This window comes from Gobius niger (assembly GCF_951799975.1).
Source record: "Gobius niger genome assembly, chromosome: 16".
Classification (NCBI taxonomy): Eukaryota; Metazoa; Chordata; class Actinopteri; order Gobiiformes; family Gobiidae; genus Gobius; species Gobius niger.
The window spans coordinates 26,899,634-26,916,967 of NC_136867.1; the positions used below are offsets into that span (position 1 = coordinate 26,899,634).

The 17,334-nt window shown below is 43.2% G+C and overlaps 2 protein-coding genes across 2 annotated transcripts in view; both read right to left on the bottom strand.

The window, feature by feature from the left end:
• Window positions 1–17,334, bottom strand: part of vps29 (VPS29 retromer complex component) — a 230,067-nt gene that overhangs the window by 171,094 nt on the left and 41,639 nt on the right. The gene's annotated exons all lie outside the window — the stretch shown is intronic.
• LOC306976306 (uncharacterized protein) lies at window positions 1,277–16,424 on the bottom strand (the record flags this gene model as incomplete). Its single annotated transcript, XM_079574226.1, has 11 exons — window positions 1,277–1,599; window positions 1,707–1,828; window positions 11,477–11,632; window positions 11,936–12,070; window positions 12,152–12,293; window positions 12,355–12,459; window positions 12,526–12,626; window positions 13,015–13,119; window positions 13,185–13,302; window positions 13,527–14,190; window positions 16,295–16,424. The coding sequence occupies 11 exons, from the start codon at window positions 16,422–16,424 to the stop codon at window positions 1,404–1,406; spliced, it is 1,974 nt and encodes a 657-aa protein (XP_079430352.1). The 3' UTR covers window positions 1,277–1,403.

Consider the following 17,334-nt stretch of genomic DNA (forward strand, 5'->3'; position numbering starts at 1 on the left):
CATACGGTATAAATAAACCAATAAAGCTGCTTGTTTAAAATGTATAATCTAGTTAAATAAAATGATTTTATTTATTTATTTATCTTTATTAGCAAACGTGACGTCATATCGCTAAGCATTATGGGATTAGTAGGAATTGTAAACTAATGGCGATTTTAAAACTTAAAATACTGGCGTTATTGTTCACATTGAAACACTTGGGCACCACAGTGAGTTAGATGTATTTACCAGCAGTAACTCAGCAGCTAACGGTGCTTTTTTCTCCACTTTTTATACTGTTTTTAGCTAATGCTAGTCAATGGAAATGTATGCTAACAGCTGCAAAGATGGCGGATCTCCATGGTAACTGGAATTTCCGGAACTTTATAAACATTTTCACTTGAATTTAGCTTTTTAACCAAATAAAGTTTGTCTTTTTTCGCCACAAGCAGATTTTTGAGTCATTAATTTTGGCCAAAACAATTACAAAAAGAATTCTATTGGCATTAAGCATTTCCACATCCACGTTTCCTTTAATAATGGTCCAGGACTAAACTCGGTTGGTTTACAAAAACAGCACAAGAGAAATAACATTTATCAAAACGTTTTTACAGTCACCTGATTATTTATTACCTTATATGATGTCCCTTAACCTCTTACCACCCGCCTGAACCAAATGCATTCTGTCCTCTTTGGCCATTATATAGGTCTGTGTAACACCTCATTTGAAAGCTAACATTTAACACATTTTTGTTGAATTTTTGTCACATTTTTGTTGAATTTTTGTCACATTTTTGTTGAATTTTTGTCATTTTTTTGTTGAATTTTTTCACATTTTTGTTGAATTTTTGTCACATTTTTGTTGAATTTTTGTCACATTTTTGTTGAATTTTTGTCATTTTTTTGTTGAATTTTTTCACATTTTTGTAGAATTTTTGTCACATTTTTGTTGAATTTTTGTCACATTTTTGCTGCATTTACATCCTTGTTTTCTTCTCATTTTTGTGGCTGTTTTGGTGCTTTTTTCCCAATAATCTTTTTGATTAGGTTAAAGCCAAACTGGAGAAAATGGGATCCGTTCAGGTGGGAGTTAAGAGGTTAAAATCACAAACTGAAAATGTAAATTCAGAATAATTGAGTCTATAACTTACATAAGCGGGTGCATAGAATAGCAGATTATAGAGCAGAGAGCCCTTTAGCTAAACACCTACTAAATAACATGGAAGAATTAGTAAACATGTCAAGCTTAAAGTCTCAAAAGAAAGGGATAAATGTGTGAAGTGTACAAGTGTGTGGCGCCCTCTTCTGCTTGTGAAGTTCTCGTACAAACAGTTACAGCAAAATAAATGTTACTCTGCAGTGCAAAAAAACAGGAATGAAAAGCATTGGACCCAAAGATGAGCCTCAGCTGCACTTATGGCAATTTAGTAAATGTTTCTCTCTGTGTTTTCTTGACAAAATGCTGTTTTTAGCCAATGCAGGATCGTGTCCAGGACTGAGCGAGGAGCAGGTCTGGCCTCAGGTACATCCTCCAAAGAATCCAGCACTTCCTTGATTTCCCTTTTGGACAGGCCTTTCCACCGGAGCAGAGCCTTCAGCAGAGACGTGTCTTCTGTCAGACTAGTGTGGACACAGGTTAAACACATGTGCACCTTTAGTGAGCAGGAGTCTACAGAGTTCACACAGAGAGAGATAAAACAGCAAAATAATAATGAAATGTAATTTACCACTTCTCCTCGCACTTGCGCAGCATCGCTCCAGCTGATATCTTGATTACGTTCAAGTCTGTGGTCTTCAACAGGTCACTGATGAAGTGCAATATGAAGTTCCACTCCTCCACTTCAGGGCACTACAAACACAGAGGTCACACTGTAAGTCTTATCCCAGGTGAATAGGGCATTACGTGTATGTACAGTCACATGAACCTGGAGCTCAACGCTCTCATCCACCTCCCTGAAGTCAATAAAACTGATTATCATTAAATGGGACCAGCAAATCCACTGTGGTTTAGCAGTCGACATCAAGGCTGCAGAAGAACTTCTACTTTGTTAGAGCTGCACAATATATCGCAAAATAATATTGTACTGTCTGCAATAGGCTGGAGTTGGCCTCCACGCTGCCAGAGTGACTGTTGAGCTCCATTAGTTCGACATTCCAGATCATCTCACCAGGTTGGTCATGATATTGTGAATGAGTTCAGCGTCTTCAGACACAGAGTTGGCGACATCAGGACTCCAGCTCGGCTCCAGTTTGCAGCACGTCAGGTGTTTACTGTAGAGACTCACTATGATCCAGTAGCATATGTCCATGGTGCTCTGTGAGTGAGAGAAAAGAAAGGAAAGCTAGAGATCTGGTTTAAACCTGGCTTCGTGCAGTTCTTGTTGGAGTGTCCTGGTCTGCACTGGTAAGCTGACCAGGCTAGAAAAATAGTGCCGTAGATGTGCAAGGGCAGGCTCAGTATTGGGAAAAGCTGCACAAGGGGTTTTGTGAATTAGAACCTGATTACATGGATCAGTATGAGTTCACCTTGTGCTCCTTCAGCTTCTCCTTCATCCAGGGCTCTGGTCTGAACAGTGGCTCCAGGTTTTTCAAGAAACTGTTTCTATGGTTGGATCGGAAGTACTTTTTCAAACCACACTGATAGAAATCAAAGACAAGGGGTCACTATAAGCTGGAACAATATAAGAATGCGTTTGGTTGCTGAATACCTCCGTGAAGGCAGCCACTGTGTCCAACAAAACTGTCAAAGTGACAAGTTCAGTTTCCTCGAGCAACATCTCAATCTCCTCAACGTCACTGACTTCAGTCCATTTGAGCTTGGTCTCAGAGATGTACTTCCTAATAAATAACAAAGCAACATTAAAACGGTCTCAGACTTTTCAGATTAAAGTCACGGTTCTCACTTGAGCTCTTTGCAGATTTTCAACGTCCTGAAAAACTGGACCATTTCTCGGTCGGCCATTTTCTTCTTCTTCAGCATCTCCAACCACTGGAGCCACTGTGTTTTGTAGCTGCAAATGAAATGACTCTGAGCTGCTTTTCTCTTTTATACAGGAATATTTTGTTTACCTTTGCATAAAGAGGAGGAGTTCTTTGAAACAAACTTGTGTGAGCTTCCGGGAGAGCTCTGGGCTGAACTCGGAAGTATTTTTTGGAAAAGCATCAATGCACTGCACAGACGGGGAGAGGATTATCAAAACTGTTTATCACTGAGAGGACACTCAAAGCTATACAAGACTCTGGTTCCCAGGCTAACCAATGACCCCATTGTTACATGTGAAGACACTGAGCCAAAACACATAAAAGTTAAAGACTGTGCACCTGAATCACATCCACGTAAGCGCTGACATAGTCCTCTTCATCGCGACACGGCTGGTGCTGCCTCTCACGCTCCAGGAGCTCGTTGAGCTGCGAGGAAACATCTGTCTGCAAACACATCACGTTCAGCACTTACTCTATGACCGTCACTGGGAGACTTTAGGCAGGGGTACCTGGTGGAGCCTGAGGAGTTTGTCCTGAGCGTCTTGGACCCAGGCACTGAGAAGAACCAGGTCCAAGTACTGGAGCAGGTTTAGTGTCTGAAGGTCAGGGTGAAGGAACAGCTCCTGACTGCGAGACACGGCATCAGTCTGAGCTTCACACAACGCGCTGATGGATCACGAGAGCTCTCACTACTTTGGGCTGTTTCTGGATTGTTGTTGTCAAACTAAAATACACTTTTCAAGGTTCCACTGACCCATCTACAGATGCACCTGAACCCACTTCATCCATATTTGGTACTGTTTTGTTCCAGGTTGTTTCCCCTGCACTGAGAGCAGGTGTGGCCTGTCTGTATTTGATTTTGTTCACCTACAGTATGGGGTTATAACAGTGCTTAGAATCTCTCACCTGAGGTACTGAGCACAGTGGAGCAGCTGGAGGCAGGACCCGCAGGAGCTGGTGTTGGAGGAGCTGGTGTTGGAGGAGCAGGTCTGCAGCAGCAGCTCCTCCATCTGCCTGAACACTGCACGTTGGTAGCTCTGTGTCAGGACTCGCATCTGCTCATGATTGAACCAAGGAGCCAGTCTGATCAGCTCATTCTGCATCACTGTCTGCATCGCCAGGAGGTGGCGCTGTAGGCCTGTGTCCAGGTCTGGGGGCGGCTCAGGGAGGTGAGAGCGCACAGACTCCTGGATCAGCATCTCCTCAGAGACATTAGCAGAGCCACGGCTGAACTTAGACCGACTCACACCCAGCAGCTCACACAGACTGGCCCTGTCCAAAGTCTGGAGACAGGTCCGGGGAGAAACTCCATAGTGGATGTCTTCCGTTGTACAGTTGATGGAGTTTTTATTGAAGAAGCTGTCGGGCCGGTCTACAGGGAAGCCTGAAACAGAGGTGAACGTCATCAGCTCATTGCACTACCACCAAAGGCCTGTAGGGGCCACTGTAGCAGTCTTTCTCATCAGGGGAAAAACTGCAGCTGTGGTTTCCCTACAGTATATGGACCCAGAATCGATCGAGTCTTTTGGAGGACACTTTTCTTAAAGAGTGAGGCAAAGTCTTCAAAACGCACACCAGAAATCTTACTACACACTTTGACAATGTGGTTCAGACTGTTCTTATTTTTCACAGACCGGCGTCAAACCAGCAAATAAAAGAAAAGGTTAAGACACTTTCAATAAAAGAATGATAAAAGTTACTTAAAATATTTGCTGATGCATTGAAAGAGTTTCCTCATCAGGTGAACTCGCTGCTGTCCACGTTTGACACTTTGCTCTGTGTTTTTATCAAATCGTAGAGAGGAATCAAAAACAGTCCCCAGGTACTTAAAAGAGTCGATCTTTTCCACTTCCTCCCCGTGGATAAAGCTCGGTTTGGGGCTCTCTGGATTCCTCCTAAAGTCAACGACAAGCTCAAGAAAGTTGTCATCGCACCACTGGATGAAAGCAGGACCATGATCAGAGTCTGCTCCTGCAAAAGGGTCAACAGTATCATCGGAGAATTTAATAATGTAGCTGCTCTCATGGGCAGACCTGCAGCTGTATACATGATATAGAGCAATGGTGATAGCACGCAGCCCTGAGGGGGCCCTGTGTTCGAAACAAGAGTGCTACACATGTGACCATTCACCGTTCACAGCACATTTTTTTTTTTTATTTTTTTTTTTTTATTTATTCTTTTATTTGATAGGGACATGTGTGAACAATGAACATGTACCACACTACAACATTTATAGCCAAGGCTAATTTGCAATGTCCGTCCCTAGAAGGGCTTTTTCAAATGCACAGAAAGTACAAAAAATACATTGAATTAATTGATTCTGACATTACACAGAGGAAGTGCATTGAGTGCAAACTAAAAATGATTGCAGACTTGATCTCTTTTTAAAATACGTTTTATTTCATTTTTAAAAGCCCCCAGATCTAAGTCCTGTTTCAGCTCAGGAGGCAAAGAGTTCCAAAGTTTAGCTCCTGGACGGTAAAAGCTGACTGTTCAAAGGTCTTTTTTCTAGCGGGTACTTTCACATTTCCATCAGCAGCTCCTCGTGTGATGGAGCCACTGATCCAAGTGGAACTATGAGCCGTCTGAGAACATCAGGGGCTTGGCTGTCCAGACATTTATACATTAATTTTAAGTTACAGAATTTAATAAAATTCTCAAAGTTAAGAAAGTTTAACCTCTGCAATACCCCACAATGGTGCGTTCTGACAGATGTTTTATCTAAAATGTTTAATGCTCTATTGTAAATCCGTCTTCAAGGCCTGATTGTTGTGGCTGTTGCCTGTGACCAGGAGGTTGTGCAGTAACTAAGATGAGAGAAAGTCATCGCATGCATAAATACATTTGCTGCATGAAATGGTAAACAGCCCCGTATGATTTTGAAACTGAACAAGTTTGATTTGGCTGTTCTTGTGATCTTTTTGACATGACTTTCAAATGTTAAATGGGAGTCCAAGAGTAGGCCCAGATATTTAACTTCTTTAACCTGGGCAATGTCTTGACCGTTACTTGTCAGATGCAGTTTTTTTTATTTATCTATGACTAATGATTTACGTCACTACATGGACGTTGTTTGCCTCGTCGCTAAAGGCAGCTCAGTGAGACGCTCTGACCCGCTTTGAGACACGATACGCAGCTCACAGAATGAAGCAGTTCGAGACAGTCACGTGACCAGGTGTTACTGGAAGAGGCTCCGACACAGTGTTTGCTTCAGGAAGAGCGACACAAGCTCCGGAGCGCCGAGCTTTTTGGCCATCAATGTTTATTTCTTTTTTGCTACATATCCATCTGCGTATTTATTTTTGATTTGCTCCAGGGGCGGACTGAGACTGAAAAACGGCCCACATTAGTGTAAATGCGTACTTCCACAAAGACGTATTTGAACCTCTCACCCCCCCGCCTTAACCGAGTGGCTTCTCTCCAGTTCGGTTCTACCCAAATCTAAAAGCTTCTCAACTGGAGAGCAACAATGTAACGCCTCAGTTTTTGTAACTTTTTATCAATTTTTTTTTCGTTTTTTCGTTGCTTTGTGTCACGTTTTCTTCACGTTTTACTCACATGTTCATCCTCGTTTTCATCGCTATTTGAATGCTTCTCTTTTAAAGGGACTATACAGAGTTTAAAAGGGGGGTATTATGCAAAATCAACTTTTTCAAGCTTTACATCATGTTATTATGTCACTCCCTCGTTAAAAACATGCCTGAAGTGTTGCCTTGGCACATTCACGTATTTTGGAGTAATCTGTAAAAACTCTGATGGCGGCCATTTTAGGGATAGGTTTGCCTGAGTCCTCCTAGGAACGCCCCCACCTCCTGGAGACGAGTAACCAACCACTGCTCCTCAGCAGAACCCCCTCCCCACTGATGCCACAGACAGCGTGTGGAGGGGGCGTGTCGGAAAGACTCAGAGGTTCTTAAAGAGACAGGGGCCTATTTCAAGACATTCACTACAGCCATTTTGAGAGAGCAATTTTATACAAGGCAGTTATTCTAATTTACTGCATTTACAGACCAACAGAAGGTTTGGTCATCATTGTAGTGTGATATAGACTGGTGCTGTGTGACTGAAAAAAGCATAATACCCCCTCGACCCGGCCCCGGATAAAGCGGAAGAAAATGGATGGATGGATGGACCCCCTCTTTAAAAATGTTAAAATTATGTATTTTCCTCCCCCTACATGTTCCAACAATGTCCTAATGTGTAGAATGAGCTCAGACCTGTTCACCACAACTGCCTCTAAAATCCTGCACTGTCACTCAGAAAGGTGTTAATTCGGGTCTGAAGTGCCGTCATGCACGAGCTTAATATAGAAGCTGCAGTTACACGTATGACCTGAGGTGGCAGTAGTGAGTATAAAATGGCTAACTTGCATCTCGCCCCTTTAAGCTTTTAGATTTGGGTGAAGCTCGGTTAAGGCAGGAGGTCAGAGGCTAAGGAGAAAATTGAGAGGCCAGACCGGTGGTCCGAGAGCCAGTGGCCCTTCTGTGCTCTTCCAGAATGGACATATGGCCAGTCCGCCCCTGATTTGCACTGCACTGTCCAGCCAGAATCACAGTGTAATATAATATGTACTTACTGTCCTGTGTGCCCTCAGCTCCTTTGCTCCGTTTGTTCCTTTTGAATGATATCCTCATGTCTATGCTTTAAAAACGTTGTATCGTCTTCATCTTCGTTCTCTCCTCTGCAGCCTGATCACACAAAGGGAGCTCGCTCAAAAGAATGCTTTCACTTTGAGTTGTGTTCAGGTTTAATGCAACTAATCACACTGGAATGAAGGAAAGTGTGTTTGTGAGTGGACACCGCCCACATTAAGCTTGTGATCTTTGCTCACAAGCTTAAAGGAATTTGCCACCGTTTTTACATACTGAGATATGTTCTTACCTTAGCTTTGACGAGTTCTTTAGGACCTGTCTGATCTTCCCCCGTGCCTTCAGTCACGTAAACACAGCGCAGACGGTGTTAGCATTTAGCCTCTCCCCCTCTCCTCTATAGCTCCAAAACAGGTCTAGATAGACGCTACCTAGCTCTTCCACGTTTTCCCTATTTAAATATGGTTACATGAAGTGTTCCACTACAAAGTATAATTACACAAAATTAAACAATGTGGATTTTCTAAGCAGATAAAAGGGGGGACTATATTGTAAGGCGTAATGGTAAATGGTCTCAACTTATATAGCGCTTTTCCACCTACATTAGGCACTCAAAGCGCTTTACAGCAAGGATCCACTCACCCATTCATACACCAATGTACGCAGACACTGGGGGCAATGTGGGTGAAGTGTCTTGCCCAAGGACACAACGACAGTGTACACTTCCAGGAGGTGGAATTCGAACCCCCGACCTTCCGATCACGAGACGACCCGCTCTACTGTCTGCGCCACTGTCGCCCCAGGAGTAATTTGGCATCCGCACAGTAAAGTGAAGATTACTGCGCGGATTTCGAACTACTCCTGGTATTATTACGCCTTACAATATAGTCCCCCCTTTTTATCCGCTTAGAAAATCCACATTGTTTAATTTTGTGTAATTATACTTTGTAGTGTAACACTTCACGTAACCATTTTTAAATAGGGAAAACGTGGAAGAGCTTGGTAGCTTCTATCTTGACCAGTTTTGGAGCTATAGAGGAGAGAGGGAGAGGCTAAATGCTAACGCCGTCTGCGCTGTGTTTACGTGACTGAAGGCACTGGTGAAGATCAGACAGGTCCTAAAGAACTCGTCAAAGCTGAGGTAAGAACATATCTCAGTATGGAAAAACAATGGCCTATTCCTTTAATGACAAATAAACAAAGTGGGTTGAAAAAGCATCCGTACTCCTTTAACTTCGACATTTTGCCACACTATGGATCACAAACATAAATATATTTGTTGAATTGTTTACGTGAAAGACACACACTAAGTGACGCACAATCAGGAACATGATTTTGAAAACATAGCTTCTCTGTGATGTGCACACCCAGGAGCTTAGTGCGGGTCATCCTCTCCACTGCAGCACCGTTGATTGTTAGAGGAGCTGGACCCAATCAACAATCTCTTTTGTCTCCTCCACATTTAGAGAGAGATTAATCTGTGAGCACCACATGGCCAGACTGCTCACCCACTCCTGCAGTTTGACTCGTCTCTGTTGCTGATGAAGCCCACCACTGTTGTGTCGGTTTGAGCAGCTACTGATCCAAGCACATTCATATCTTGGTCTGATTGGTTTACAAAAAAACAGCACGAGAAATAACTTTGGTACAAACCTTTATTTATCAAAATTCTCCTTTTTTTGTACCTTTACAGTAACATAGACAGCATGCAGCGTTTTCCCTTAAACTCACCTGATTATTACCTTATACGATGTCCCTTAAAATCACAAAGTGAAAATGTAAATTCAGAATAATTGAGTCTATAACTTACTTAAGCCGGTGCATAGAGTAGCAGATTATAGAGCAGAGTGCCCTTTCCAGCAGCTAAACACCTACTAAATAACATGGAATAATAAACATGTCAAAAGAAAGGGATAACTTTGTGTCTTTGTGTGAAATGCTTCAAGTGTGTGGCGCCCTCTTCTGCTTGTGAAGTTCTCGTACAGACAGTTACAGTAAAATAAATGTTACTCTGCAGTGCAAAAAAACAGTAATGAAAAGCATTGGACCCAAATATGAGCCTCAGCTGCACTTATGGCAATTTAGTAAATGTTTCTCTCTGTGTTTTCTTGACAACATGCTGTTCCATCCAATGCAGGAACTTGTCCAGGACTGATCGAGGAGCAGGTCTGGCCTCAGGTGAACCCTTCAAAGAATCCAGCACTTCCTTGATTTCCCTTTTGGACAGGCCTTTCCACTGGAGCAGAGCCTTCAGCAGAGGAGGGTCTTCTGTCAGACTAGTGTGGACACAGGTTAGATAAACACATGTGCACCTTCAGTGACCAGGAGTCTACACAGAGTCTACACAGAGAGGCAGCAGATAAAACAGCGAAAATGATAATGAAATGTTGTTTACCGCTTCTCCTCCAGCATCGCTCCAGCTGATATCTTGATTGCGTTCAAGTCTGTGGTCTTCAACAGGTCACTGATGAAGTGCAATATGAAGTTCGACTCCTCCACTTCAGGGCACTACAAACACAGAGGTCACACTGTAAGTCTTATCCCAGGAGAAAAGGGCACTAAACTTAAATGTACAATTACATGACCCGGGAGTAGGGCTGGGTACCATTAAAGATGCGGGTGTGGTATCGAAAAAATAAAATAAAATAAATAAAAATCGAAAGCAAGTAACGAAAAAATATTGTATCTTTAGATCTAAGTTTTGATGCTGTTGGTTCAGGGACAGCATTAAAGAGGGGGTATTATGCTTTTTTCAATCACATAGCACCAGTCTATATCACACTACAATGATGACCAAACCTTCTGTTGGTCTGTAAATGCAGTAAATTAGAATAACTGCCTTGTATAAAATTGCTCTCTCAAAATGGCTGTAGTGAATGTCTTGAAATAGGTCTCTGTCTCTTTAAGAACCTCTGAGCCTTTCCGACACGCCCCCTCCACACGCTGTCTGTGGCATCAGTGGGGAGGGGGTTCTGCTGAGGGGCAGTGGTTGGTTACTCGGCTGGTGACGAAAGCTCGGAGGCGTCTCCAGGAGGTGGGGGCGTTCCTAGGAGGACTCAGGCAAACCGATCCCTAAAATGGCCGCCATCAGAGTTTTTACAGATTACTCAAAAATACGTGAATGTGCCAAGGCAACACTTCAGGCATGTTTTTAATGAGGGAATGACATAATAACATGATGTAAAGCTTGAAAAAGTCGATTTTGCATAATACCCCCCCTTTAAAGCAGTACTAAGTAACTCTTCCCCCTAGAGGCCATAAGCGCAACTGCAGGTGTCGTAGCAAGTTACGATTTTTTGATTTATTAATTGTCTTGGAGAGTAAATACTACGCCGTCAGGAAAGGCGAACACTCAAACTTGGCTGTAAATACTGTTTAAAGTGACGTTAGCCCGCAGCTAGCTTTGCCCGTTAGCCTGTTAGCTTCTCCTTCGTGATTACATTAGTGTGTATTGCTTTCTCCGCACCGGGGGCAGTCAAGTTGCAAACATGGTTTTCTGGCCAGAGACACCAGGGGGAGATCAAAGACCCTCCAATCATCCCATAAACACTTGTATTACCCCCACAGGGACTACGGAAAGGATTTATTAAGGTAAATAAGTTACTTAGTACTGCTTTAAAGGAAGGGACTTGGTTGTTTCAGCTCAAATACATGATACAAATGTAAAATAAATGGTCTTTTATGGAATTAATTAACGTTATTGTTCTGTTTTCTGGTTCTAGATGAGAAATATTTGAGTGTAGGTATTTAAAAAGAGTATCGTCCCCAGCCCTTACCCTGGAGCTCAACATCTCAAAACCTGCTCTGGTCACTGAAGTCATATTTTCATTATTCTTTTATCCCCAAAGACTCTATGCTGCTGGAGTGAACATCAAAGTGGGAGTGAATGTTGAGCTCCATTAGTTCAACATTCCAGATCATCTCACCAGGTTAGTCATGATTTCGTGAATGAGCTCAGCATCCTGACACACAGAGTCGGCGACATTAGTACTCCAGCTCTTCTCCAGTTTGCTGAGTCTGTGGCTCCTCAGGTGTTTGCTGTAGAGACTCACTATGAGCCTGTAGCATCTGTCCATGGTGCTCTGTGTGAGAGGAAAGAGAGGAAAGACAAAGACCTGGTTCAAACCTGCCTTAGTGCAGCTCTTGTTGGAGCGTCCTGCAGTGCTTAGTATTTCTTGATGGGCAGTGTTTCCTGGTATGTTTTAAACCTCAGTCCTGTGATTGTTCTCCACTGGGCCTTCTGGCCTGGTCACATGGAACCATCAAAGCCATCATAGGTACTGTAGCTCTCTCTCACTCAGTGTAGCCTCGATGATGTGGATTCCTCTGATGTGGTTCAGTCTCTGTGGATCCTGACAATTGAGAAACGCCCAGTGCGAGCTCACCTTGTGCTCCTCCAGACTCAGCCAGGAACAGGACTCTGGTCTGAACAGTCGCTCCAGGTCCGTCATCAAAAAACTGTTTTTCTGCCCTTTCTGCCCTTCTTTCCTACTGGACTTGAAGTACTTTTTCAAACCACTCTGATTGAAATCAAAGACAAGTGGTCACTACAAGCTGAAAATAAATGTAGTAATATAAAAATGCAGTTAGTTGCTGAATACCTCAGTGATGACCGTCAGTGTGTCCGACAAAAGGGTCAAAGTAAAATCTTCAGTTTTCTTGAGCAACGTCTCGATCTTGTCAATGAGGTCAGTGACGTCAGTGACTTCAGTCCATTTGAGCTTGGTCTCAGAGATGTACTTCCTAATAAACAACAAAGTAACATTAAAACGGTCTCAGACATTTCAGATTAAAGTCAACTCACTTGAGCTCTTTGCAGATTTTCAACGTCCTGAAAAACTGGACCATTTCTCGGTCGGCCATTTTCTTCTTCAGCTTCTTCAACCACTGGAGCCACTGTGTTTTGTAGCTGCAAATGAAATGACTCTGAGCTGCTTTTCTCTTTTATGCACAAAAAATGTTCAGAGCTGTTTACCTTTGCATAAAGAGGAGGAGTTCTTTGAAACAAACTTGTGTGAGCTTCAAGGAGAGCTCTCGGCTGAACTTGGAAGCCTCTTTTGGAAGAGCATCAATGCACTGCACAGACAGGGAGAGGATTATCAATGCACTGTTTATCTCTGAGAGGACACTTAAAACTATAGACAAAAGCACACATGCTCTTTTGAAGCATTCAAACTCCAACATTTGGTTCCTCCTCATTCTCTTCCAAACACTAATGGTGTTTTTATTATGTATGAAGTGCCAGAGAAGTCCCTCGAGATTCAAAGTCTCTTTGAAAACTACACGGGGATGTGAACCCTGCACAGAGCAGCCCCACCAGACCCGACCTGGGACTTTCATTTAAGAGGTGCTAATCCCTACACACTCCTTGTCCAGTGGCTAATAATCAATATCAAATACATTTGCTGAGACCAATGACCCCATTGTTACGTATGAAGATGCTGAGCCAAAACAGACTGTGCACCTGAATCACATCCACGTAAGTGCAGATATACTTCTCTTCTTTGCGACACGGCTTGTGCTTCCTCTCACGCTCCAGGATCTTGTTAAGCTGCGAGGAAACATCTGTCTGCAAACACATCACGTTCAGCACTTACTCTGTGACCGTCACTGGGAGACTTTAGGCAGTGGTACCTGGTGGAGCCTGAGGAGTTTGTCCTGAGCGTCTTGGGTCCAGTTGCTCAGAAGGACCAGGTCCAAGTACTGGAGCAGGTTTAATGTCTGAAGATCAGGGTGAAGGAACAGCTCCTGACTGAGAGACACAGCATCAGTCTGAGCTTCACACAACGCGCTGATGGATCACGAGAGCTCTCACTACTTTCCGGATTGTTATAACATTTAGGTTTTTAAGCTTCCACTGACCCTACAGATGCACCCAAACCCACTTCATCCATTTTAGATACTGATATTTCCCCTGCACTGAGAATATCTGATGTATGGGGTTATAACAGTGCTCTTATAATGGGAGTTTCTCACCTGAGGTACTGAGTGAGGGCCCATTGGATCAGCTGGAGGCAGGTACTGCAAGAGCTGGTGTTGGAGGAGCAGGTCTGCAGCAGCTCCTCCATCTGCCTGAACACGGCGCGGTGGTAGCTCTGTGTCAGGACTCGCATCAGCTTTTGATCTAACCTAGGAGCCAGTCTGATCAGCTCACTCCGCATCACTGTCTCCACCGCCAGGAGGTGGCGCCGTAGGTCTGTGTCCAGCTTTTTTGGCGGCTGAGGGAGGTGAGAGCGCACAGACTCCTGGATCAGCATCTCCTCAGAGACATTAGCAGAGCCACGGCTGAACTCAGACCAGTTCACACCCAGCAGCCCACACAGACTGGCCCTGTCTAGTGGACTGGACAGGGGACAGGCCTGGAGACTGGACTGGGGACTGGGCTGAGGATGGGCCTGTAGACTGGACTGGTGACAGGCCTGTAGATCGGACTGAGGTTGGGGACAGACCTGGAGACTGGGCTGGGGACAGGTCTGTAGATTGGACTGACTGGGCTGAGGATGGGCTTGGAGACTGGACCGGACACTGGACTGGGGACAGGACTGGGGACAGGACTGGGGACAGGACTGGGGATGGGCCAGGAGACTGAGGTGGACTGTGTTTTGATTGAAGGAGTCGTCCCTCTGGTCCACAGTGGAGCCTGAAAAAGAGGTGAAAGTCATCAGCTCACTGCAGTACCACCAAAGGCCTGCAGGGGGCAATGCTCTGGTGTCATAAGTGTTTCTCATCTTCAAGAGCAGCAGCTGTGTTTTCCCTGGACTCTGTCATCGAGCTTTTATTCCAACAATCAACACCATCAGAGTCTCAACATCGGGGACTATGGAGGGTCTGCTTTATGGCTGCAGTTTTAAGGTGATTAAGCTTCACATTCTGGTGCCTCTGACCAGGAGGAGGGAGAAAGGAGTGGGCTGTGGGTCCTCTATACTGGATACACAATATAAACTGAAAATAAAGACATTGAGAGACAATGTGCACAGAAAACAGCAAGTGACAAAACAAATAAGCCTCGGGTTTAGGCGTGTGTGTAAGTCATTATCCTCCATTACTGTGGAGGAAACGTCTTAAGGGATAATTGTGTCTCTTAGCAGCGGATGAGATCACTCTGTTTAAACTGAGGAGACACTGGTTTCACTTTGACTCAGCACCGTCTGCTCTGCACAGATTTCTTTAAAGAAACAGTGTTCTCCTTCCAGATTTCTTTTTGAATCTTTATTTAATCATTTAAACTTTTTTGTAGACAAAATCAAGCAGTGCCACTATGTACAGTAGAGGATATGCTTAGTTATCTGAACATTTTAGCAGGACGCCTTTTCTTTCTTCTGCCACAATCACCAACATGATTCATAATTATGTGGATTTATTTTAATTTTTGAAGAGCTGACATTGCCTAGATTGGGTGTTTTAAAGCAGTGTTTCCCAACCAGGGGTACGGGGACCTAGCAGGGGGTACTTGGAACAATTTCAGCTTTCAAAAAGTGGGAAATTGAACATCCTTTTCATAGGAAAAGCTATATTTTGCAGTAAAATGTGTTGCTTTGGGAGAATCTTAGGTGTATTTTTACCACATCATTGTCTTTTTTCTTACAAATACAACTTTTAAGTAATTACTTTCTAAATAAACTGCAACACCCTTGAGGTAGGGGGTACACGGACAATGACTGAAAAGCCCAAGGGGTACGCAAGACAATAAAGGTTGGGAACCACTGTTTTAAAGCAACTGCTATTAGTCCAACTTTTTTGTGATCCATTGCATTGAGTTGTGCATCTTTCAATACTTTGCATATTATTTCAATAGCCCCCCCCCCCCCCCACCACCACCACCACCACCACCACCCTTTGTGATGGTGAGTCTGTTAGATTTTAATCATTATACATTTCCATGTGCAGGTTAAAGAAACCTCTGCTGTCCAGACATGATTAACCCCTTAACTCCCACCTGAACTGAGCTCATTTTCTCTAGTTTGGCTTCACCCCAGTCCAAAAGCTTCTGGAAAAAAGCTGAGAAAATAGCAACAGAACTGAGACGAAAACAATGATGGAAAAGTGGCAAAAATGTCACAAAAATGTCGCAAGAAATTGACAAAAAATAGATGACAAAATTACAAAAATGTGACAAAAATGTGACAAAATGTGACAAAATGTGACAAAAAAATTACAAAAATTTGACAAAAAAATGACAAAAATGTGACAAAAAATGACTAAAAAACTTACAAAAATGAGTTGAATACCCAACAAAAAAAGTTATGCAAAAAAAATCTGATGACGTGAGGAAAAAGATCCTCTCGGTTCAGGCGGGAGTTAAGAGGTTAAAAGAGCAAACAAACAAGAACAAACACCGACAAACGTGCAGATTTCCACCGTTAAAGACATGCACAGAAATCACATTTGATACATATAGTTGTATTTATACATATTTAGAACAATGATCATGTACAACGGCATACTGATATTTTTTTTGTGAGCCTCAGTGTCGTTCAGTAAAGGTAACTTCTGTGCATGGAGTAAATCTCTTCCCATTAAGTTTGACAGAGAACCAGCAACATTTTCCCAAAAGCTGTAATTAACCTGAGGGCACTTCAATGTCATTATCCGAGCAGACGTCGCAACAGGGATCATCTTTGAATTTCTCCTTGGATTGAAATAAGCCCAACTTTTTGCCACATTTCCATCCTTGTATTTATTTTAGATTTGTACTGTGCTGTAAAGCCGGCATCACAGCACGAATAAATGTAAAATGTACTTACTGTCCACCGTGTGCGCTGCATCCGTGCTGCGTGAGGCTGCTTTTTTCTTCTTTCCTTCTTTCTTTCGTTCTTCTTTCTTCTTGCGACTCTTGCCCTTTTGAAAGATATTGTTAAAAATGTCTTTAAACATCGTGGATTCGTGGATGTCGTCTTCGTTCTCACCTCTGCAGCCTGAGTGAGGACTTTTGTACCACACAACGAGGGCGTTTCCTCAAAAAAACACTTTCACTTTTACTTGCATTCATCCCTGTTTGATGCCCTCGTTCATTCTGGAACAAAGGAGTTTTATGTCTCCTGTGGACGACGCCCAAATGAAGGGGATGGAATTTATCCAGGAGTATTTTACGGCTCAGTCCCTTCTGGATCGACGGCAGTGACTTCTGTAATCCCAGATAATAACAAACTATCAGACGTTCTTTGCTAAATTGTTCCTATCCTGACTCTGTAAAGGTTAAGGTGAACTTTAATGTCCCCATAGGGAAAACTGGCCTCTGCATTTGACCCACCAGAAACATACAAACATTCAAAAACATACTATTGTGAAGTGTTTTGACTGATTAAGAACACTTTTTGCTGCACAGAATCCGAAAGAGACACCCATTTTTCTGTATCAGGCCAGGATTTGGGGCGAAGTGGATTTTTCCGGTTCTGTTAAACCAGCCTTAAAGGGACTATAAAGACTATACATGTTCCAGCCATGTCCTAATGTGTAGAATGAGCTCAGACCTGTTCACCACAACTGCCTCTAAAATCCTGCACTGTCACTCAGAAAGTTGTTACTTCGGGTCTGAAGTGCCGTCATGCACAAGCTTAATATAGAAGGTGCAGTTACATGTATGACCTGAGGTGGCAGTAGTGAGCATGAAATGACCAACTTGCATCTGGTCTCTTTAAACAGAGGCCTATTTCAAGACATTCGCTACGGCCATTTTGAGAGAGCAATTTTATACAAGGCAGTAATTCTAATTTACTGCATTTACAGACCAATAGAAGGTTTGGTCATCATTGTAGTGTGATATAGACTGGTGCTATGTGATTGA